General features: G+C 40.3%; 1 protein-coding gene across 1 annotated transcript in view; it reads left to right on the top strand.

Moving 5' to 3' along the window:
• The window catches only part of bckdhb (branched chain keto acid dehydrogenase E1 subunit beta), an 82,634-nt gene extending 60,415 nt beyond the window's left edge, over positions 1–22,219 (top strand). Inside the window, exons 10-11 of the mRNA XM_086310574.1 lie at positions 10,114–10,268; positions 21,749–22,219. Coding sequence (XP_086166700.1) covers positions 10,114–10,254 — 141 coding nt within the window. The 3' untranslated portion in view covers positions 10,255–10,268; positions 21,749–22,219. The remainder of the gene's footprint in view (positions 1–10,113; positions 10,269–21,748) is intronic.
• Positions 22,220–24,119: the final 1,900 nt, after the last annotated feature.

The following is a 24,119-nucleotide window of genomic DNA, read 5'->3' as shown; positions in this document are numbered from 1 at the left end:
TCCTAACATATACCACAGTTCTTTGTTTACTTGTGTGGTCTCGCAACTGTGAAATCAAGTGAAGAAAAAGATACGCTGGTTGTCAGTAAAGCTTGTATAGTCTGGACTTAGTTGCCTGGGAGCACTGTTTAAACTAAAGTCTGTTATTTTGAAGACAGCGTGGATTCAACTACTATCTACTTCAGACTTTTGGGCTCTTACAGAAAGATCCTCAGATGGAGTCGATCTTCTGTTTTGTGTTATGAACAGAAGAGTGTTTGGTAGGACTTGGCAAGTTTCCTTTATCAGGCTTTGGATCTCACCGCCATGATTTAATGATGTGTCATTTTGGCCCTTTTCGAAGTGTTTTACTGATGTCTGGATCAGACGCAGTAGGGCAGAAAGATGAGGCTCAGGACAATGCTTTTGTGGACCTCAGGGATGCACAGAGAGAAATGGTGAATCATCCTACAAAAGCGTTGCAGACATGACTAAAGTAGCTTCAGGTTCCAAAAAAGTACTTGCTTTGGCTGATCATTTGAAAATAATAAAATGCTGCATAATTGTGACCACGCTGGACGACAATAGCTCTTGGCAGCTTCAAGCAATTAGACTGGAGTGTACTTAACATAACCTATGTAGGGTATCAAATATGGTAGTTTTCTAACTTATGCTTGGTGTTCTCCAGTTTCTGCTTCACTCTCTAACCACAAATGACATTGCACTGAGTCATGTGGCACTGTCACGGTGGGGGTTTAACAGTTATTCACTGGCCCCTTTGATTCCCTGCTTATTGTTCCACTGCTAGTGGTTTCGATTATTCTTGTGTAATTAAACCTAACAGAATCAAACATCCAGCTTAGGATGTCCTGTTGAGTTGTGGTCCTCTGCTATGATACAATTCAAAAGCTGGCGTCTCCACTCTGGCCCACTTGTTATTAGCCGAGGATGAAGGCCTTGCCATCTCCTGCCATAAATGCCTTCTAAATCAGAATCAGGTTCCTGGTTGCCGGTCAGACGCATCTGAATGAGAAGCAGCCCAAGGCCCTGGGCGCTGTTCTCCACAGTGTCGTTCTCCATCAGGGGATACACTAAACTGCCTTTAAAGTTCAATGTGTAAACAAGAAAGCTCCTTCAGGAGATTTGATTGGATACATGTAGTGCACTGGCTAAGAAGGTCTCCTTCCGCTCATTATCATCACTTGCTTAACAGCAGGAAGCCCACACCAGGCCAGTAATGTAAGTTAATGGCTTACCTATATGAAATAAAACCAGAAGTCTAAAGCAACAGCAGCCGCAACAATTCTCAGATAAAGAAGCTGACTGATGACAGATGAAATCTTTTTTTTTTCTTTTTAAAAAAAATGTTATTTATAGTTGGCATTTTTCATGATCCAATCTATTTATTTTCTCTAGCGGCCTCACTGTATAGTTGTTCTTATTGTTAGAAGAACTGCAATTCCCACACATATTGTTCTCACACCCACTAACTTTAGAAAGAGGCCTCCGTTTTTTTTCTTTACAGTGGATCCTTTCTGAGCTCAATGGTTTTTCCACAGGTCTAATATCAACAGTACAACAACAAAACAATGTCACATTCACAGCTCTGACACGAAAGCCTTTCTGTTGTATTTCTTAGTTTTATTTCATTTCTTCTTTGCTGCACATCCGATAAGTAGCAACTTGCCTTATCATTAACTCAGCATAACACGATGAACTATCTGTGCTTTACTTTGCAAACTTATTCAAAACATTAAATTGACTTTGCATAGCATCAGCTTACAATTACTATGCGAGTAAAGATCAGAACAGAGATGTTGCATACATGCTGTATCTGTCCTTCCATCTCATTATCATTGGGAGAGCTTTAAAAACACGTTTAGAAGTCATGAACTTAACACTAACTGAAATCTAGCCGGTTTGGCTTGGGACTTTCTTAACTGATATAGCATGTGATACTGGCTCTTTTCTACCCCTGTCTGACTGCAACCTCCAATCTGCGGGTGTTTCTGACAATCTAAATATCATCATTTTGATTCTAAGCCCCCGCTGTGTAGTATTTTTAAATCCTGCACCACTGCAGGACTCGAGCTTTTTTGCAACTGCCCTGTTGACATATTTTTATTCTGACATTTAAGTATATTACATATAATGATGCACCTCTCATAAGATAAACACAGATTTAAATGAAATCTGAGATGCATGGCCGTCCCCCATCCAGCTGGGATGGCAGGCAGTCAAACTGCTGTACTTTTCTCCCACTTCCAGTAGATGTATTTAAAGGAGATTACAGCTCTGATCCAGACAAAAAGACCAAACTCCCTGGTACCGTCTGACTAGTTTTCTGTAGTCGGACAGGGAATAGATCTCAATGTTGTAATCTCAGTGGACAAGGGTCATCACATTGTTGCTTCCACTAATACCCTGAGATGAAGAGAAAGCATCATGTGGTGTGGTATTTTTCCCCTCTTCAGTCTTCAACAGAAATTCATCATTTTCACCTTGGACAAAAGCTCATTCACTACATATCCTGCTGTCAAATGAATACTGTAAAAAAGCAGGGCTTTGCAGTCAAGGCTGCACAGGAGCAAAAAGACTGATCCAGATCCAACAAAATACAATCTTATTATGAGTGCCAGAGCTTTGCTCCAGGCTGTCTATTCAAGCACACTCCTGTTCAACGCTGCGATTTGACATTACAAAGTTTACAGGGTTTTCAGTAAATGAGTATGAGAGCCACAGTTATCTGCTAATAAAAGCCATTAATGGTGTTTAAATTCTATGTGCAAGGCTAAAGAACTAGTCTTTTAATTCATCTGCATCTCCAAAGAAACAGCCCAGATTCCAAGAAGCTGGTATATTTTGTAAAATGTAGATTGAAACTAGAACAAAAAATGAACAAATCACTGAAACTATTCATTTATTTATTTATTTTAAAAAGTAACAGCACAAAAAGAACATATCAGATGCCATCCTTGCAAAATTTTACACACCTTGAAAGCATTTTGGAACTGAGGAGACCAGCTGCTGAACTTTGAAAAGCCAATGTCTGCCCTTTTTTGTCTGATATACAATTTCAGCTGCTCAGCAATTCAAGATCTCTTTTGTTAACCAAATTTTTTAAATTGGTGATAAGTCAGTGCCCGTTGACAGTCTTGGATTGCATACAGAATGTGGATTGGCACTGTCCTGCTTAAATAAGACATTGTCTGTTTAACAGCACATGTTGCTCTAAAAGTTGTAGTCGTCTTCAAGCATCAGTGATGCCTTCACAGATACGGACATTGCATTTCAACGTCATGTCAACAAAATCTAGTTTTTAAATGGTTTACAAATCATCTCATTCTGTGTTAGCAGAGGTAAAACATGTCTGCCGTCTGCAGCAGTTGTACAGTAGCACCACTGTTCAGTGAAAGCTTCAGACTTTACAAAACGGTTCAGAACAAGTGTGTTTTTTCTTCTTTTGTTCCCTCCTACTTCTCACGTTCTCTTTTCAATCTCCTTCATAGACCCTAAGGCCATGGACATTTGTCAGCACATGAAAGTAGCGCGCTCAAGCAAACTTGTAAAGAAATGGAAAAATATCTGCCACAGCCTGTTGGAGCAAATCAGTCACAGGTTATTCTGGAGTTCACAAGAAAAGGAGGAAACAGAACAGTGAAGTGGAAAGGAAGGTTTGTTGAACTAGTTGTCTCCATTCACTGTACATTCATTAAAGCTAATCACAGTAAATTAGCTGGGTGGAGCAGATTGCCAGTTGTAGAGCACTGTGTCCAGATGTTGGACAAATAATGGTGCCAGCAGCAGGGAAAGAAAATACTTTATGGTAAATCAGGTGGAGCTCCCTGTGGGGTTTAGGTTTTAATTTTTACTGTAACCAAAATGAGAGGCCACAATGACCACTAAACAGGTCTTCATTTGCCGATCCGGTCTTCTGATTTTAGGTCTCAGAATAAATGGTCCTTTCTAAACCTATTTCCATGCAAATAGTGATGTTAGAACAAATTTCCAGTAGTTGCATAACTTGTTTGAAGTACAAAAATAAGCTCATATACACTTTTGCAGTCTGTTGGTTTAAAATTTGAAGCCCCAGTTTAAATGGTGAATAAATAAGGTGATAGTCCCCATTCTTTACATTGACCAAGACTGCATGACCCTGCAGTTAAATGAGACTTCTCTGTTGTGATGTACCGCTTCTCTAAATGGAAATAGTTTTAGTAGCTTTGAGAAAGCTTCATGAGTACTTTAGTGGTTTTTTGAGGTTTCTAAAAAGTGTGGTGAAGTTGCAGAGCACAGTAGTGCAGAGCAGCAGTTGGCCTTCACTTGCAGCTCTTGTCTTGTCAAATTAGGAGGAGGGAGAAATACATACATGTATGTATTTCTCCTGGAATGGGGGCCGTTGAATATGACGGGAAAATTAGTTTGTTGGTGTAAATATCATATGATTGGATATTTCTTAGTATTTCATGGTTTATGTGAATCCAGACCATTTGAATAATGTGAAACAGCAATCATCCATCACCACCACAGTCACACTGCTTTTCTGTATGTTCATTAAGAAGTGATGAGAGTACACTCCTCTTTTTTAACTCTTTAAAGTTTGCTGAAACATGACAATTTGTTTTATTAATAAATATTAATTTGCCTATATTTTACATCCAGTTTAAAAAAATATGGCTTAAAAAAGCATTGTGCAATTTAATGGTAATGTGGAAGTGTCAAACTCACAAAAACATATACAAATACACTATATTTTCAAAAGGGTTCACTCGTCTGCCTTCACATTCATATGAACTTGACATCCCATTCCATTTTGATGTCAGCCCTATGCAGTTTTAATAGCTTACACTCTTTTGAAAAGGCCTTCCACAAGGTTTAGGAGTACCAGTCCAGACTTGTTCATTGGATTGCCTAATGGAGAAGCTTGATACATGTCCACTGCGGTGTTGCTATCAGTGTGTGAAGAGTGGGAGAATTGTTGCATTGACAATCCAACACAATGGGCAGCACATTGAACACATTTTATAAGTGGTCAGAAACTTGTAAATAACTCATGAAAGAATAAAGTTACTTTGAAACCAAGCACACCATTGTTTTTCTTGTGACATTACCAATAAGTTTGATGTGTCACATGGCCCTCTTCCTATTAAAAAAACAAAGGTTGTATCTAAGATGGCCGACTTCTAAATGGCCACCATGGTCACCACCCATCTAGAGGAGTTTGCCCCCTCACATATACTAATGTGCCACAAACAGGACTTTAATATCACCAACCATTCCCATGTTATTGCGGTGTATCCATATAAATGGCCCACCCTGTAGTAATTAAGGGGACTTTTGACACCCCTGGTATCAAAGTCCTATTTGACGGTCGCAGACGTGGATTGGAAACCTCCACTGTACTAACAGGGTGTTCGTGGCTCAAGAGTTGGGAGTTCGCCTTGTAATCAGAAGGTTGCCGGTTCGAGCCCCAGCTTGGACAGTCTCGGTTGTTGTGTCCTTGGGCAAAACACTTCACCCATTGCCTACTGGTGGTGGTGGTGGTCAGAGGGCCCGACGGCGCCAGTGTCCAGCAGCCTCGCCTCTGTCAGTGCGCCCCAGGGTGGCTGTGGCTACAATGTAGCTTGCCATCACCAGTGTGTGAATGTGTGTGTGAATGGGGTGATGACTGGATGTGTAAAGCGCTTTGGGGTCCTTAGGGACTAGTAAAGCTCTATACAAATACAGGCCATTTACCATTTAACATAAGCTCCACACACATCAGCAATCTACTGCTGCTGGAGTCGTCTTTCTTTTGTCTTAGTTTCTCTTGTTGCACTTTTACAGGCTGCAAAATCACTGTAGCATAAAAGATCTCCTCATCAAGTCTGACATTCCTCATTCCATAAGAAATGAAGAACATAGTGTGAAACATTCAAGTCCTGCCTTGCCGACTATCAGAGTGCTCCAATGGCAGCCAGTTGATGGGTTCATAATGCAGAATTACATGCATGGCTAGGTTACTGATGGTGTTGGTGGCATAAGACAAACAGCAAAGACAACGGCATTCATTCGGTATCAGACTGTAACTTCAGATAATGTTTTGTTGTTGTTTTGTTTTTTTCTTTGAGGAGTTCGCAGCTCAGTTTAATCTGAAAGGTTAATCGGAAAGAGTGCACTTGAGGTCTGTTTCTGCAAATCTGCGCACAGGCTTCCTAGTGTGTTCGTGTAACTCATCAGGGGGTTTGTCCCATTCAGTGTGTTTTGGTCAGCTTCATTCTGCTTTGTCTCCACAGGAAGAGGTCAAAAGCCACTATGGAGACACGAGTCATGGCTTGTTTTGTACTCTGTCCAAATTGTCCCAGTAATACTTTGCTCTGAGCAGTCTGAATGAGCCACGTTAGATCATATTATACATATTAATCAAAGTAAAGTTTGTTTAACTCTCAAATACCATTTTGCTGTTGCCCTAAATTTATCTTTATTACAACGTGTAGTTTGTTTCTCTGCTGTCAGTAGTTCTGTGAATATAAATTTGAAGGCGAGAACAAATCACCAAGGTCAAAGTGCTGAGTTGAGGAAGTACCAGTGATGATGATCTTGCTTTGGTGGAAAAGTCTGAAAGAGATTCATGCCCTCTCAACTGTCAAAAAACCCTTCAAATCAAATACACGCTGTCCATTTCTGAATTTTAGAAATAGTGTTTCTGTCAAATAAAATCATTTTTATTTTACCCACATCTGTTTTATCTGTACTACATGATCAGGAGGAGCACACAATTCATAGCAAAAGTTTTGACGCTATTGCACAGTTAGCTAAAAATGTGCATGTCATGCTCTAGCCTTGATAACAAACTGTGGGTCTGCAAAGAAGATTTGTCGATGTTTTGGTCATTTATCTATACAGCTCATTAAGAAAAGCTGGGATCTTTGCCTTACTGAACATTTTCATTTACGCCATTTAATCTCTTTATATTTGAATCAATAACAGGTTGGCCTCAGTCACATTGCACATCATTTATAAGACTACTGGATTATCGTGGCTTTAAGGTTTCTGCTGGCCTAACCTTTGTCAATCCGTAATTTGACTCAGTGTATGTGTGACACGCAGGAGTAAGACTGTTTTCCATAGTTGTTGCAGTCTGAACATGTTAACGTTCCTGTCTGAATGAATGATGAATTGCAATAAGAACTAGAAAAATTTGCATTTCCTGCGAAAATGCTGTGTGGATGCCTTAACGCTAAAGATGTCTGCTGAAAAAAGCTGAAAAAGTTGAAAAGCAATAATTAGCAGAAAGAGCAGAATTTTTCAAAGTTATTAATTATCTGCTGAAAAGAGGTGTAGAAGCAGAAGTGCTTGCTGAAGATGGCTGTATGTGTAATGATACACTGGAGAGTGTCAAGAAAGCAGAGTGCATGCAAGCAGGGAACATGTGTAGCAACTGTCACAGGTAGGATTCGAACCTCTGCCAACCTCTGAGTTCTGGTCACAAACAAAGATATGATGAAAATGTGCACTGTGGAGCAGAAGCTCAAATTAGCAGAAAAGAGGTGAAGAGGAAGAACTTTGTTGTGAAATGAGGTAAAGAAACTGAAATGTGTGCTTAAAACAAGTGAAAAAGCTGAACTCTGAAATCCTGCTAAAACAGCAGAAGAGGCTGATATTTTTCAGCTACTCATTGAGCCAAACTGGTTCTCACGTAACTGACAAAAGGTGAAAAAGCTAATGAAAACAGCAGAAGAGGCTGAGATTTGTGCTGATAAGAGGTGAAAATGCTGAACCAATCAGAGGTACTGCTTCTGTCTGCTTCATCAGGCTGTGTACTTGTATGCATTTCTGCCATGGACTGTTAACAAGAATCTGAGGTCCATATTAGAAAAGCTGGTAAAATCATAAAAGTTTGCAGAATTGTAATAAATGATGAATATGAATTACTGGTCTGTGATAGTGTATTAATTTGTAGTGGAAGAAAACATGTGGACAAGGTGGAATTGAACCCACGACCTTTGGGCTTCAGACCCGTATCATTACCAACTGCGCCACTGAGAAGAGAGCGAGCACCTGTAAAACAGGGTGATGAGCAGTCAGAATTAGATCGCGTTAAGAGGCGAAAAATTTGAAAAATTTGCATTTCCTGCGAAAATGCAGTGTGGATGCAGAAATTGTAAAAACTTTGCAGAAGCAAAGGAACTTTGCTAAAATGGAATAACTTAGCAGAACTGCAATATCTTAGAGGAAACATAATACTTGGCAGAAATACAATAGCATAGCAGAACTTAGCAGAAATATTGTAACTTACCAGAAACATGATAACTTCTCAAAAATACAAGAATTTAGGAGAAATAGTATAAGATAACAGAAAGAATATATTTAGCCAAAAATACTTAAGCATTACAGAAACACTATGATTTAGAAAAATAGTACAACAGAGCAGAAATACTGTGATTTACCAGAGACACTGTGATGAACTATGAATATTGTAATTTTAAATCAATACTATGTTTTAGCACAAATACTATAATTTGACAGAAATACTATCATTTGGCAGAAATACTATGTTACACACACACACACACACACACAGGGAGAGAGAAGCATGTTTTGGTAAATGGCCTGTATTTATATAGCGCTTTACTAGTCCCTAAGGACCCCAAAGCGCTTTACAAGCTACATTGTAGCCACAGCCACCCTGGGGCGCACTGACAGAGGCAGTGTTTTCAGTCAGGCTGTTTTCAGTCAAGCAGCCTGGGAGCTGCTAAATTTGAATCCACAGAGGCTGTGTACTTTTTCCCGCCAAAACAGGTGCACACACGCAGCACAGAGACAGGATTTTTGTAGTCTATTTCTCATAGTAAGGATTCCCCTCAAACAAATGACCATAATTTCCTAACCGTAGGGGCTAGAATGGTCATTCTTACACCGTTTTGTTCAGAAGAGATGGGGGAATCTTAAAGTGTTGACAATTTATCATTAAAATATGTATTATTAAAGATATTTGACTTCTAATGCACCATAACTGAGTAGAGCAAAGCAAAAACTGCCTTGACTTGCCCTCAAACAACGCTTTCTAACTCTAAATCTATTTGGAGTATCGATATCATTCTTTCACCGTAAGAGACAGCAGGCTTTGGTGAACAATCATGAAAATTTTCAGGTCTCTGTGGAAATCCATTAAAAAGATATGACGAGAGAAAAAAGTGGTTCATTTCCAGAGTTTGAAATCTGAAGAAATCTGAGCGAAGGACGAATTTCCTACCCTCAAACAAGTCTAACTCATTTCAGAACGGTAATAGGTGAGAAAATAATTCTTGAATTGTGAGCGTCAGGAGTGTCTGAAGATATACTGGGACAAGTCTCATGTCTTAACTTCGCTTCGTTAAGGAGATATGACGATTCGAATATGCCTCTCATTACAGAGATCAAGCGGTGACTTTGAACAAGCTCTCCATCGACTTTCTATGGAGAGTTTTAAAACTTTGTGTTGGTCTGAGGAGATTTGCCAAAATTCTATAAATCCCACAACAATGATAGTGACCTTTTCGGAATCCAGCAAAAATACCTACGTTTTGATGTATAATTTGTGGAAGTTGAGTGAAAATTGAGCAAGTAGCAAGAAGTTGTTCGGACATGAAGAGAAGACTGCAAAACCTTCTGTGGCACACTGGAAGCCAAGTGCATAGCAACCATAACAACGCATGTATTTTGTGAAAAATCACAATTTTGCAACTGAAAACTTTAAGAGGCATAAAAGTAAAACGGTAAAAGATTTGAAAAAGTTGAATCATACCTGAATAGCCCAATAATTTGAGAACATTTTAAAGTTTGAATGGTTGTTCTACGTGAAAATATGAGGAAGTAGTTAAGTTTCAAAAACAAGAAAATTTTAGCAGAATTGCAGAAGTTTCCCATTCATTTCAATGGGACAAATTAAGCTTAATATTTTAAAAAGTATAATAGTGAAAAATACCAAAAGACAGAGCACACATTAGTAGAAATAGCAGAATAGTTTAAAATTTGAACGGTGAAAATCGGCTGAAAATTGTGGAAGTAGTTAAGTGCCAAAAAGTGTACGGAAGTCCCAAGAGGAACTCAATAGTGTGGATGCTTAAAGCATCCACACAAATAACGATGGTGGCTTTTGTTCTAATCATGCAGGAGGAGTGCTTTCTTAACCTGGAGGCTCCAATCAGCAGGGTCTGCGGTTACGACACCCCCTTCCCGCACATCTTTGAGCCCTTCTACATCCCAGACAAGTGGAAGTGCTTTGAAGCAATCAAGAAGATGATCAACTACTGAACCACCCCCATCAGGTAGGAGAGAGCTGACAGCTTCTTTTTGAAGCAAATTTATGATGGGACATTATGTAATTTTCTAACTCTTATTCTATATTAAAGCCTGCCAACAGCTACCCTGTAATATGTATTATTTATATCAGTAATGCAAACATGAGAAGGTGTCTTAACTACGACCTGCCTTCAGGAGCAAGAAGCATCATTATAGGAAATCTGATTGCCTCTTCTCTTAAACACTCAGATTGTGTTTCATATAAGCCGTCACTGCACATGTAGAGGATTTTTATCAAGACTTACAAATGTTGTTGCCATGCAAAACTGCATTTTATTTATCTGTTGGTAGTTGCCACTGTTGGATATATTGTGCATTTGAACGGTTTTGTGCAAATTTTGGTAATTACAAACATTACAGGTTGCTAGTTGTAACTACAATGACTAATACAGTCTTAGTTTCTGGGAGTCATACAACATACAGTATTGTTTTTAAACCAACACCAAATTTTTCAATTTATTTAAGAGGGAACAATTTAACAGTGTTTTATAAGTAAGAAAAAAAATGAAGGCATCTGGTTTTCATGTAACTGTGTAATACAGCGCTCCAACTATTAAATAGTGTTCGCCCATAAAGTTACTGGAGTAGAGATGAGAAAAATAAAGTTGACCTCTTGCATGGGTAAGCTTCAGTAGAGCTAGAGTGTTCATGGTCCATCTTTGTTGTATCTGTTTTTAGAGCTTAGCTGAGTGTGCGTGATCGTATCTAGTCCTAATTGTTACTGTGTATCTAATATTGTCTAGTAACATTTAACAGGTTCTCCAAATGTTCTGCATGGTACAGAATACAGATGTTTGAAGTCATCTTATGTGAGGTATTGGGATGATGACATCATCTTATTACTTCCAGTGAAGACAGGGTTTTTCCTGGCTCATGCAGGGCGGTTAGGGGGTAATTGCACATGTGTCTGCATACAGTAAGGACGATCATTCTCTATAGCTTAGTTTGTGAGAAATACGTTTCTTTTTCTTTTTTCAACCATTTCTTAACAGAAACCATCCTTTAGTAAGAAAAACAAAACATTTAAAAACTAGAAAAATTTGCATTTCCTGCGAAAATGCAGTGTGGATGCCTTAACGCTGAAGATGTCTGTTGAAAAAAGCTGAAAAAATTGAAAGTTGAAAGGGAAAAAAAATGCTGCCCTGAGCAGGAATTGAACCTGGCCCTCCTGGTTTGAGGGCGGCTATTTAGCTCACTGAGCCAAACTCATACTCAAAAAGAAGAGGTGGAGAGATTGACAATTGTGCTGAAATGAGCCAGAAGCTGCTGAGAATTGTGCTGATATGAGGTGGAAAGGCTGAAAATTTTTCAGAAGAGCTGAATAAGCAGAATTTTGGCAAAAAAAGAGGTGAAAATTCTGAAAATTCTGCTGAAAAGAGTTCAATCAGCAGAATTTCTGCTGAAAAGAGTTGGATCAGCAGAATTTCTGCTGAAAAGAGTTCAATTAGCAGAATTTCTGTTGAAAACAGCTGAAAAAACTGAAGATTTTGCTGAAAAGTGGTGAAAAAGCTGAAATTTGTGTTGAAAAGAGTTAAAAAAGTTTAACTGTTAACTGAAAGAAACGTTGCCATAAGTGGGATTTGAACCCGGACCTCCCAGTCCGAGAACGGATGCTCATCTCACTGAGCTAAAACACAGGTCAACCCGGCAAGGAAAATCAGTGAGGCCACTGATAATATTCAGAAATGGGCAAAAAACATTGCAAAAAAAAAAAAAAAAATTCAATATCTGAAAAACTATAGAAGTTATGAGCACCAAAAGTCATAGCCAGAAAGAGCAGAATTTTTTAAGATTTGAACGGTGAAAATAGCACAAAAACTGAGGGAGTAGTTGAGTGCCAAAAAGTGTACGGAAGCAACTAGTAAATAGTGGAATAAAGAATAAAGAGAAACAGGAACTCAACAGTGTGGATGCCTTTGGCATCCACACAATAAATTGCTTTTTTAATGATACGTCTGATTTTCTTGTGACTTTGTATTTTTTAGAGGGTTTTGTAAGATTCAGTATGGGTGGTATGGTAGTGTAGTGCTTCTGAGCACTGTTTTCTCACCCGCCCCTGAATTTAATAAGCAATTAAGAAAATGGCTGGACAGGAGATCCAGTATGTAACTTGGGGGGGAGGGGGGTGTTACGGATTCAAATATTGAGGATGGATACAAGAGGAAAACCACAATAACAACACTGGTCCGGCCGGGTTGAGTCAAACGATGATTTTAATGATCACACGCGTGGGAGATGGACACCGTACGCAGACAGCATCAGATCTCAAAATGGTGGAGCATTGATCAAACTCTTATAGCCTCTAGTGGCCCCCACCTAATCATAAAAGCCTAAACATTCACATGCTTTCTCTCACACAGCGCCTAAGCTATGACCTTGGCTCCCTGTTTATCTGCTCCTGCTGAGATGGGGCAGAAAACTCCAGTATGTTCTGTTCTCTTCTAATCAGACAAATAAGGCGATGACTTTCTGCGAACAGTATTTCTTATAACTCAGCAGTATAATGCATCATAAAACAATATCATTCATTCACAATAAATCAGCAGTCTAACGTAATGCAAATCAGTTTAACAAATGTAATAGTTATCACCTTCTTCTAATCCAGGAGAATAATGCAAACTAAAACTACATAATAATTCACAATCTTTAATTAGGGGTCTAACATGGCATAAAATAATATTATAATCCATCATTCCCCCTGATGAGCTCTTTAGAATAAAGAGCTCACCTACACCCTGTAATCCAGTGTGGCCAGGTTCATTTCTTCTCACTCCTGAGGTCCTTTGTCCCCCTGTTGATGACATATGTGAGATGACCTCTGTGTTTGCGCAGTTTAGATGCAAGAAAACTATTATTACAACAATAGCAGGTACAGATGACACTCCCCAGTTCTTCCACAGCTTTATTTTGGTGCTACCTTATACCCTTCAGACGTACTCAGACTAGAACCTCTGTCCGAGGAACCTTTAGCCTAAGTTTTACCATACCTAAGTTATTAAAAACACAAATGAAGTCATAAAAATGTTCATATAACCCTTGTTTGATGTTAAAACTCAACTTCCCCCCCCCCCCCCCCCCCCCTTTTTTGACACATTCCCATGTGTCAAATCAACGGAGCTAGAAAATGAAAAGAAGAGGTTAGTGACCTCATATCTTAGAAAGTATGAGACCTTCTCCTATCCAGTGTCGGTGCTCCAGTCCTGTCATCCTGTGCCAGGGAATGAAATCAATTTAATTGTCATGTTAGATCTGTTCAACTCCTGGCTCCGCCCAGAGCCTGCATCCGCAGAATTGCCAAGAAACAAAACCTTTATTAATATGAACTTCACTTGAATATGAACTTGTTGACTACTTCTGACACAGCAAAGGAACATTCTCTCCTTCTCGAGGACAGGCACTGACTCCCACTTATCTCCTGGAGCCAACTGTCCCTTATGGAGACACAACATTGCAGCTACAAGGTTTTGCAGATTGTTAAGTTGATCTGTGTGTAATGCTCTGAATCAGGTATGTAATATTAAATGAATCAGAATCGTGTTTATTGGCCAAGTATATGTGCAGACACATACAGGGAATTTGGTTCCGGTAGATGGTGGCTCTCAAGCACAGCAATGTAAATCACACACACACACACACACACACACACACACACACACACACACACACACACACACGTCTCTATATATACACACATTACACATACATACACAAAGCTGTGTAAACCAACTATAAATAACGAATCTAACTTATATACATAAGATACAGAAATGAATGAGGTGGAATGAATACTACAAAATGTACATAAGGTGCAGCTGCAGTCTGGCAGTGGGAGCAGTGTGACAGGTCAACTGTTAAGAAGGGAGATGGCGAGGGGAAAGAAACTGTTCCTGTGTCGGGTGGTCCTGGTCTGCAGGCTTCTGTACCGTCTGCCAGAGGGCAGCAGATCAAAAAGTCTGTGTGCAGGGTGTGAGGGGTCTGTGATGATTTTCCCTGCCCGTTTCCTGGTTCTTGAGAGGTACAGATCCTGGATGGAGGGCAGGGGGGCGTCGATGATCCTTTCTGCTGTCCGTACAGTCCGCTGCAGTCTGCTCCTGTCCTGTTTAGTGGCTGCTCCATACCAGACTGTGATGGAGGAGCACAGGACAGACTCAATGACCGCAGTGTAGAACTGGATCAGCAGCTCCTGTGGGAGACTGTACTTCCCCAGTTGTCTCAGGAAGTACATCCTCTGGTGGGTCTTTTTGAGGATGGAGTTGATGTTGGTCTCCCACTTCAGGTCCTGGGAGATGGTTGTACCCAGGAACTTGAAGGTCTTCACAGTTGACACAGGGCTGTCTGATGTGGTGAGGGGGAGCGGAGTTGAGGGATGTCTCCTGAAGTCCACTGTCATCTCTACAGTCTTAAGAGTGTTCAGCTCCAGATTGTGCTGTCTGCACCAGGGTACCAGCCGCTCAACTTCTTGCCGGTATGCAGATTCATCACCATCTTGAATGAGGCCAATGACAGTGGTGTCATCTGCAAACTTTAGGAGTTTGAATGTTGTCTAATCAACTGCCACTACTTAAAACTTAGCAAAAGATATAACTGAATAAAAGATCACAAAGAAAAGCATGACATCGGTGTTATGTAAGCGCATGCGGCCTTCTATGCTCGAAGTCACTCCAGTCCATAGATCAGCCAAACATCGCGTTGACTGTAGCTTTTAACCCTTATTAACTCGAGCACAACTCTATAATGAGCAACAAACTGGAATATGTATAAAAATGATCATGGTTACACCTGCAATGAAAGATCATATGATTACCCCGACACCTGTATATAGGAGATTAACCTGAGGTTATAACCATCAATGGAACACAAATGTTAGTACAATGTCAAAAGCTTCAATAAATGATTAATCAGGGCTCTAGACTAACTTTTTGCCATGGGCGTACCGGCACAAAAGTTAGGTGCACACAAATTTTATAATAATTTATATAATATAATGTGTTTTTCTGGATACACCGTGCTTTTTCAGCATTCAAAGATTGATGACACCGTGTCAGAGCACTGCCTATGAATTTCAGAAGGATCAGGCCTTAACTTAACAGAAAAGTTAGCAATAGTTCTTTTCCTATTATAGCTACATCCACTTCTGTCGTGCCTAGGCTGCTCACTAGAGCTGGGTATCATCACTGATTTCTATAATCCATTCGATTCCGGTTTTCAAAGTCCCGATTCGATTCAACATAGCCAGAAGAGTCAGAAATATTATAATTCTGATCATTTATCAGTACTGACTTCATCAGAATTGTGAACATCACAGCAGATGCCTTTGTGTGAAAGTAACTAAGAATAAAACACAGAAAAACATGAAAGATTTTCCTGGTCTGGCTTTTTATAGCAGATAGCCTTAAAAATATTCTACAATGTTCTACATATAATGTTTAAATTTCTTCAGTATTGAACAACAGAAAAAAATAGGCTTTTTTTTCCGAGGTCATTTAAGTGAAAAAAGAAAAAAAGACAGCAGCCGACAGCGCTGTAAACAACGGTAGACTGGTGGGTAATAAGCGAATGAATAATACAGAAAACAGAGATTGGAGACGGGAAACTGTTCTTGAAGTACAGAGAGAGATAGAGAGAGAGCTAGCTGTGCATGAAGTGTGATTTTAATAGTCGTGGAAGCAAAACAGCAAAATTCATGACGACATTGATCAAAGTGAAGCGCAGTTTGCTGCTTCTTTTGCTGCTGGCTCGGTGAATTTTGGTTGGAGAGAGACAAAACCTGCAGCTCAGAATCAGCGCAAAAAGACGTAAACACAGCGCGGACCGGACGCATCAGGATCGCTAAGCTCCGACAGCGTGTCCGTCTACGAGCCGTCGGGTGAGAAAGCCGAGAATGAAAAAGTTGATTCTGATGCGTCGGTCCGCTCTGTGTTTACGTCTTTGTGTGGAATCCGTGTACCTGCTCTCATTTGCTGTTTGGTTGTTGTTGAAATGGTTTTGTGAGCTTTAATCTGAGAATCTGGCGTTTCTGGCAAAACACAGTTATATTTAAAAGTCGATTCAGGATTTAATGAATTGATATCGCTTTATTCAAGCTACTCACCTCCCACTTCCACCTGCACTTTCAACTGGACCACGGCCAATCAGAGAGGTCCCGCCCCTTACTATCTCTGATTGGTTTATTCTACGATAGGGGCAAAATGTGTGTCTGTTGTTGACCACAGGGAAGGTTGCAGATTTATTTATTTTTATTTTTTTTTTTTTTTGCTACCCGAACATTTGGTTGCACAGGTGCAACCAAATATTTTTCTTTTAGTCGCACCACTGAAAAATTTGGTCGCATTTGCGACCAAATTGGTCGCACTCTAGAGCCCTGTTAATGCAATGCTTGTTATATGATTCTGATGCAATAATAATGCTGATGTTAAAATAACAGTAAAACACCCCCTTTATCCCGTTTATAAACTTCACACATAAACATTTATCCATGCCTCTTCTAATTTTATTTCCCCCTGTTTTCCCCTTACTGACCACAGCAGGGGAATCTATGTTTTGATTCAGCCATGAATCCGGCTCACCTGATTAATCACTGAGCCCCACCGTCACTGGCATCTGACAGGGTGGCGCTGCATACTCTTCCTCTAATGTCACTATTTTCAATCTGTTAATTAGAGTGCTTAAACATGAAGTAGACTGCGTCCACAACAAGTCAATACAGCTGTAAATGTGGCCAATCATCAATCTATTACCAATCAATAATGAAAAATAGCTTTTATTTTATGTATGCTTTTAGTCAACCACTCACCCAGAGGATCTCCAATCCCAGAAAATTCCTTCTCCTCATTTAATGAGTCTGTCCTCCTTCCATGCCCTGGTAACTGGTCCATCCAGAGCCATATCATCTCGAAATATACATACAACAAGCCAAACCACACCTTGGTCACACCAACCCTTTTCCGCCCTGAAGATGTCCAACGCCATCTCAGTCTGGACCAGGGTTTTAACAGTTTTGCAATTTTCATTAGTTTTTATTTTTATTTAGTTTTGACTTCAGATTTTCAATTTTATATCAGTTTTAATTAGTTTTTACCAATTGTTTGCTAGTTTAGTCTAGTTTTTTTTTTTCTGAAAATCCTTCGTTTCAGTTTAGTTTTGATTAGTTTCAGTTATAGTTTTAGTTGTGTTTGCAAAAATTAAGTGTAACAAAATCCCAGTTTCATCATATCAGTCATGCTCTTCTGCTTATCCTTGGGTGTTGAGACTATTAACTATTAACTCTTGCAGCACCGTGTGTTCGTAATTTTGGTTCAAGTGAATTGATAAACTTTTTGAAGGCAATTGACTCACACAGTTATGTAGATGTCCCAGTCCTGTTGTCTCGGGATGCATCACGCTGCCTTGCATGGGGTTAGCTTCTGTTTTCTGGGGATGAGGGTTGAGTGTGCTCCCTTACCTTCTCAAGGTAAGCTAGGTTAGCCTTCTGGTGTGAGCTTTTCAAATGCACTTTAAGGTTTGTGGGTGGGATTTTTTCCCTTTAGAAATGTCCCTCCTAATTTGTCTCTTTCCACTACAAGACACTTGCTTTATCCAAAACACAGTCATATTCAAAGTAATCCCAAATTGGACTCTGGCGCTTTCTCCCGACTTTTCCTGACATGATTCTGCGCGTGGACAGAGCAGCAACACAGACGACTCGACTAACGTACTTGCCACCTGCTGGCATAATGAGACAGCAAGAAAAAATCTGGAAACTAAACTTCATTTTCACCCTTGACTATTGTAGGACACGCACACATCAATGAAAACTAAACACATTTTTGCTATAAATTCAGTTAATTTTAGTTAGTTTTGTGAACACTCATTACAGTTTTAGTTGGTTTTCCTTTTTTTAAAATTTTATTTCCGTTAACAAAAATGTTTTTTCAACAATCAACGGCTTCTTGTTGTTGTAACAGATTCTGAATTTGGATGTTTGTGTGCAGCATTTTGCGTGTCAGCATAAGCATTTGTTAGTAAAGCATTCTTCATTGCATCAGCGTGTGTGTGTGTATCACTCTTCATTGCACAAGCGTGTGCATGTGTGTGTGTGTGTATCACTTCTCAGTGAATTGAATCAGCATTTCGATTTGTGTGCGTGTGTGTATGTCATTTCTCAGTGAATTGACTCAGCGCGCGCGCATGTGTGTGTGTCAGTTCTCACTCAATCAACGAGTGCATATGTGCTCATATGTGTGTTTCTCTTCATTCTGAGTCAGTGCATGTAGATGTGTGTGTTTGTGTTCATCACTTTCCTGTTCTGGTGTTCTGGGTAAACCACGGCCTGAAGCGTGCCCTGGGGTCCTGCCCTCCTCCATTTCAGTCTGTTTGCATCCATTGATGCTGCTGCTCAAAGTTCTGTCCATACTGGTTCTGGCCCCAATTGAGGCAGTCCTTTTCTCCAGTGTCCTGCATCTTCTCCTTGTTCCGCTCCTCCTTAACTTGACCCTTTTGCTTCTGTAGCTCCTTCAGGGTTTGCTCCTGCTGTTGAAGCTTCTGGTCAGGTTTGGCGACCTCCTGCTCCAGCAAGCTCCGGCCTGATTTCAAGTCCTGTGTCTGGGACTCCAAGCCTGACTGATGGGTTCGATTAGCAGCCAGCTCCTCCTGAGCCATGCTCAGTTTCTGCTCTGATGCCTTGAGCTCTTACTGAGGGCAGAAACCTCAGTCTTTTCCGTACACGTCAGATTGAAGTTTATTGATGTTTTCCTTGCTTTGCTCCACGGCCTTCTGCGGCTCTGCTGTTCGGCTCTTCTCAGAGGTCAGCTCCTGGCCGAGCCCCGACACCTGTGCCTTCAGCTTATTTTCTTCTTGTGCTTTTGTCCATTCTGAGGTGCCTCCTGACCTCAGTTACTCCTCTTGTCTCTTACACGCCCTTTTTGCTGCCCGATCATCCGTGTTGGTCTGTCACTGTCCTGCACAGTTTTAATGCAGAGTTGTTAAGGTCAGCATTCTTTTGCTCGGCCTCACTTTTCATCCGGGCTTAATGGGCATCTCGTCACAGCTCTTTCAGCTGAAGCTGTCTGGAAATCTCCCCCGTGTAGTGAAACGGGCCTTGGGTTTAACGCTCTCTGTCTCCGCTGCATGAGATTGTTTTCCTGCAGCACTGTTGACATTTGCAGGTTGTTGTTGTGGGTCCAGCTGCTGTAGCATTTGGTCAGGGTCACATCAAAGATGGTAGAGGAGTGAGCAAAGATGGTAGAGGGGAGAGCAGGAGTCCAGGTCAGCCTCAGCTTTCCAGGCCGACAAAGCAGCCTGTAATCAAACATAAAGAGAAAAAACAAAACACAAACAAAACAAAAACAGACGAACAGGAAAATGATGTTGTGTTGGCTGTGTTATTCAGAGAGGGGAGAAACAACGGGGCCAGGCCCTGTGTCATTCTTCTCTCCCCCTTTTTTTGTTTTTTCTCACCATATAACCAACTCATAACCCACCAAGCTTACAGAACAACACAGGTACATGTTAAAATTCTTAAGATCATGTTTAAAAGCCCAAAAAAGGAATTTTCTTTCATTCAGTAATCACTTGTATTAATCAATCAGCAGAAAACATGTCACAATGTGAATCTTTTTACCACTAAACTTGTCGTGTCATCACTGGTTGGTCAGACCAGTGTCTTTTTTTTGAAACACTTGAGCCTCTAACTCAATTTCTTAGCAGCCTCTAACTGCTTTAACTCATGAGATTTTTTCATCAAAATCAAAACAGACATCTACCAGTAATTTCAGTGAGTAGACTTTAATTTTATCGTGTCCAATTTGGCACACTTTGGAAATAATTCAACAGGTAGTGCCTTACCTTTTGTATAAGCCGGCTTATGCCCACTCACGTCAGACCACTGGCTTGTGCCTGTCCATTCGACAACCTCGGACCGTCCAAATCTCCAACTTCCACCCCCATACCACAGGACGAGCCCCCAAACTGTTACGGATTCAAATATTGGGGATGGATACAAGAGGAAAACCACAATAACAACACTGGTCCGGCCGGGTTGAGTCAAACGATGATTTTAATGATCACACGCGTGGGAGATGGACACCGTACGCAGACAGCATCAGATCTCAAAATGGTGGAGCATTGATCAAACTCTTATAGCCTCTAGTGGCCCCCACCTAATCATAAAAGCCTAAACATTCACATGCTTTCTCTCACACAGCGCCTAAGCTATGACCTTGGCTCCCTGTTTATCTGCTCCTGCTGAGATGGGGCAGAAAACTCCAGTATGTTCTGTTCTCTTCTAATCAGACAAATAAGGCGATGACTTTCTGCGAACAGTATTTCTTATAACTCAGCAGTATAATGCATCATAAAACAATATCATTCATTCACAATAAATCAGCAGTCTAACGTAATGCAAATCAGTTTAACAAATGTAATAGTTATCACCTTCTGCTAATCCAGGAGAATAATGCAAACTAAAACTACATAATAATTCACAATCTTTAATTAGGGGTATAACATGGCATAAAATAATATTATAATCCAACAGGGGGAAGAGTACTTACTGTCAAATACAGTCAGCCTCATTTTACTTTTATTTCTTGCAAAGTTTCATATCCATAAATGTAATTTTTCCCATGTTAAACTTCATGTTATTGCTTTCAAAAAGGGAAGTGGCACTAAAGATCAGGCACATATTTTCCTGTATCTTTGTTGTTACCAATAATGTGATTACCAATATCTCTAACTGTAACATTTACTGTTCTATTTGCACTTGTATCTTTTGCTGTGCTCCAACATAAAAATTACATTTGACAAACTGTAAACGTTGTAACCCTGATTGGAAGCAAATACCAAAACTGTTTATGTACAAATTTCTCAGTAAAAAAATTTGTAAATGTTGTAGTAACACCTGTCTGGATTTGCTAATCTAACTGTAAATTAATCAAAATAAATTGCCATAGATTTGTCATTGTAGTTGAGGACGTGCATGTGGTCACTCTGCATAAAGTGTATGTACCTGATGTGAAGCTGGAGAGTTCTGAAAATGCCATAGCATTTATTATGTGTGTTTAAATACCTACCACCTTGTAATCAGACCACCCAAGGCTCATTTTAATGCCAAGCGTTAACAGGACATAGATGACAGGGGTATGCCCCTGGATTTGTGGAACTTCATCCTGGGAATCTAATACTAACAGTTTGATTCTGGTCCTTTGATTGTTTCCAGAAATGTTGAATAATGTATTGAGAGCTCTTATGCAATTCCTTTTTAATTATTACTGTCACCTTGAGTTATAGCCTTTTAAATGTTGGCCTGTAAGTCTGAAGGAGGCATTTATTACATCTCTAATCGCATCCAACACATGTCACCTCTCATCCTCACTCTTCACTATCTCCATCCAGATCTGTTTTCCTCCTCATCTGCCATCTACAGCACACTGCCAAGTTCTTCACTCATTGAATCTTTCTCCTTTTCCAGAGCCAACTCCTGGTAGCCCTGAACTTGATCGCCTCTCCTTCTTCCTCTTCTTTCATCCAGACAGTGGAGAGCAGCCAGGAAAAGACACTTTGTTGACCATCCAATCAGAAAGCGGTAACCAGATGGGTTCCATGTTGTTCTGTGTCCTCAAACTAAAAGACTGTTACCATATCTCTGAATTAGAGAGCCTTGTTCTTCTGCAAGACATAAGTGACTTCATTTGCTCGATGAAACTCCATGTAAAACTAATGTGATTTAGTTATCTCTTAGGTCAAAGTTGGATACTGTGGGGAAAAGTGTATTTGGTTTCATTTGTGACTGTCTGCCTCTCTGTGTTGTTACTTTTGATTTGAATGTGTCCAACTGTGCTCTAATCTTAATTTAGTTTGACATGAACTGAACCTTGTTGTACTAATAAAGGTGGATCTGTGGATTTTAAGGAAAATAAAAGATGCTGATTTGGTGAAAGCATTTGGTTTTGGTGTTTTGGATTTGTAGGGATTTACTTTGTCATGTTAGAAACAGAAAACAATTTCTGCTCAAGAGGTCTGGTAAAATATTTTACAGCTATATTTTATTGCTCATTCAATATATTTTGTTGTATTTATTGCACCACTTTTGATTTTTCAGCCATCTGCTCATCTTGTTCAGCCTGCGAGGAGTCTAAAGATGATGGGTTTTCTGTTATCGCAGCTTTGATTTAAAGATGTAAAATTGTGAAACGATGGAAAAAGTTGTAGAATTTTATCAAATGGCCATTACTGGGATGTTTTAAGGCTTTTCCATCTTATCAGCGCTTCCATAAGGAAATCAGTTTTCTTGTTAAACCTCTTGTCCATGTTTGCCATTTTAGATTTCAACATGGAATCAATCATGATCGTGGTTGGGAGCCTTTGCCCATTTACTGCATGTTTCTGTCCATTGAGTTATGGTTTCTCAATGGACAATAAAAGCAGTAGTTGAAAACCTGCCCTCAATTCCATTAATAAACACTGACAAGAAGCAATCGTGCCCTCAACTAGTGCTTAATGTGCCACATATATGTGCTGATCATTTAAGTATCTGGGTATGACTGTAAAGTTTTGGTCAGGTAATCATTAGGTCAAAAAAAACAAATCGTTCAAAAGTGCTCGGCAAATATCTTTGCATGTCCGTTAGACACTTCAAACCCTGTATACAAGTGGAAATGGGTACAGTTTCTCTTTAGGATTATATAGTAGACTGTAAATCATTCAGTATTGTGCAAAAGTCACCCCTCCTGTCTTGACATTTCATCATCATCATCACCATCGTTTATTTACATAGCACTTTGGCAAGCCTGGTGTGTTTTGTTTTTTGTTTTGTTTTGTTTTTTTGCCTGTCCCGTTTGGTTCTTTTGCCATCAGAATTATTGTCTAAAGGCGAGGAAAGATGCCCAACGGATTTACTTTACCAAATTGACCATCCCAGCCTTGCCGAAATGGTCTATTTGATTCACCTTTTATTGTTTATTTTATTTATTTATTTTATTTTCACTTGCTAGATACGGGACAGACTTAAATGAGGAAAAGAAAAGGGAGAAAGGAAGAGGGGGGAAAACAGCGGAGAAGAGGGACGGGGATAAAGGGCAAAAAAACAAAAACCAACTAAATAAGCAGACACACAAAAAATGCATATATCAATCACCTGGATCACCTGTTGAGAAAGAAAAAAGAAAACAAGCAGAAGAAAACGAGAGCAATACAATAAACAACATCACAATGATATATGGGAATATAACAGTAAATACTAAATACTAAACATTATTGTGCAGCACGTAAAATCGACAGTGCACAGTGTGCTTTGAGGTAGGAGCCAAAAATGGTGTAGTTTGTGTGTGTGAGCACCCGTGTGTACACCTGTGAGCATGAGCACGCTTGTATTTAAAAGGTTCCTTCATGTAATGATCTGCTAGAGGGTGTGGGGGGCCACAGCCCCGTCCACCAGGGCATGAAGCAGGTATGGAGGAGATCAAGACTCCAGACATCCAGAGGCCCCCAGAACACAAGAGACCAAGGAAGACCAACAGAGGGGCAGCTGTGCCACTATCCCAGAAGGAGCTGAGGAGAGCCCCAGATGAGGGGTCATCCAGCAGCCGCGGAGCAGAAGCCAGGGGGGGTTGCAGTGACGTGCCCGTGAGCTCCGCCGGCAGCCAGCTGTGCCAGAGTGAGCGAGCCCCAGGCAGAGAGGCCGAGGGCACCCCACCCCCGAAGTGGCCCGAGCGAGCCCCAGGCTCCAGGCCCCGATAAGCAGCCACCAAGGAGTGAGCCGGTGTGTACCTGGGCGCCCACCCCCGGACACAAAGAACCACCAACGCACCGATGTCTGAGGGCGTCTGCCACTGGCAGGGGAA

Source organism: Aulonocara sp. 'chitande type north' Nkhata Bay, linkage group LG11 (genome assembly GCF_057382095.1).
Source record: "Aulonocara sp. 'chitande type north' Nkhata Bay isolate Kocher_YH1m ecotype deep benthic linkage group LG11, A_spYH_male_GT1.1, whole genome shotgun sequence".
Taxonomy (NCBI): domain Eukaryota; kingdom Metazoa; phylum Chordata; class Actinopteri; order Cichliformes; family Cichlidae; genus Aulonocara; species Aulonocara sp. 'chitande type north' Nkhata Bay.
The sequence above is the reverse complement of the archived record's forward strand: the minus strand, read 5'-3'. Positions and strand labels throughout refer to the sequence as shown.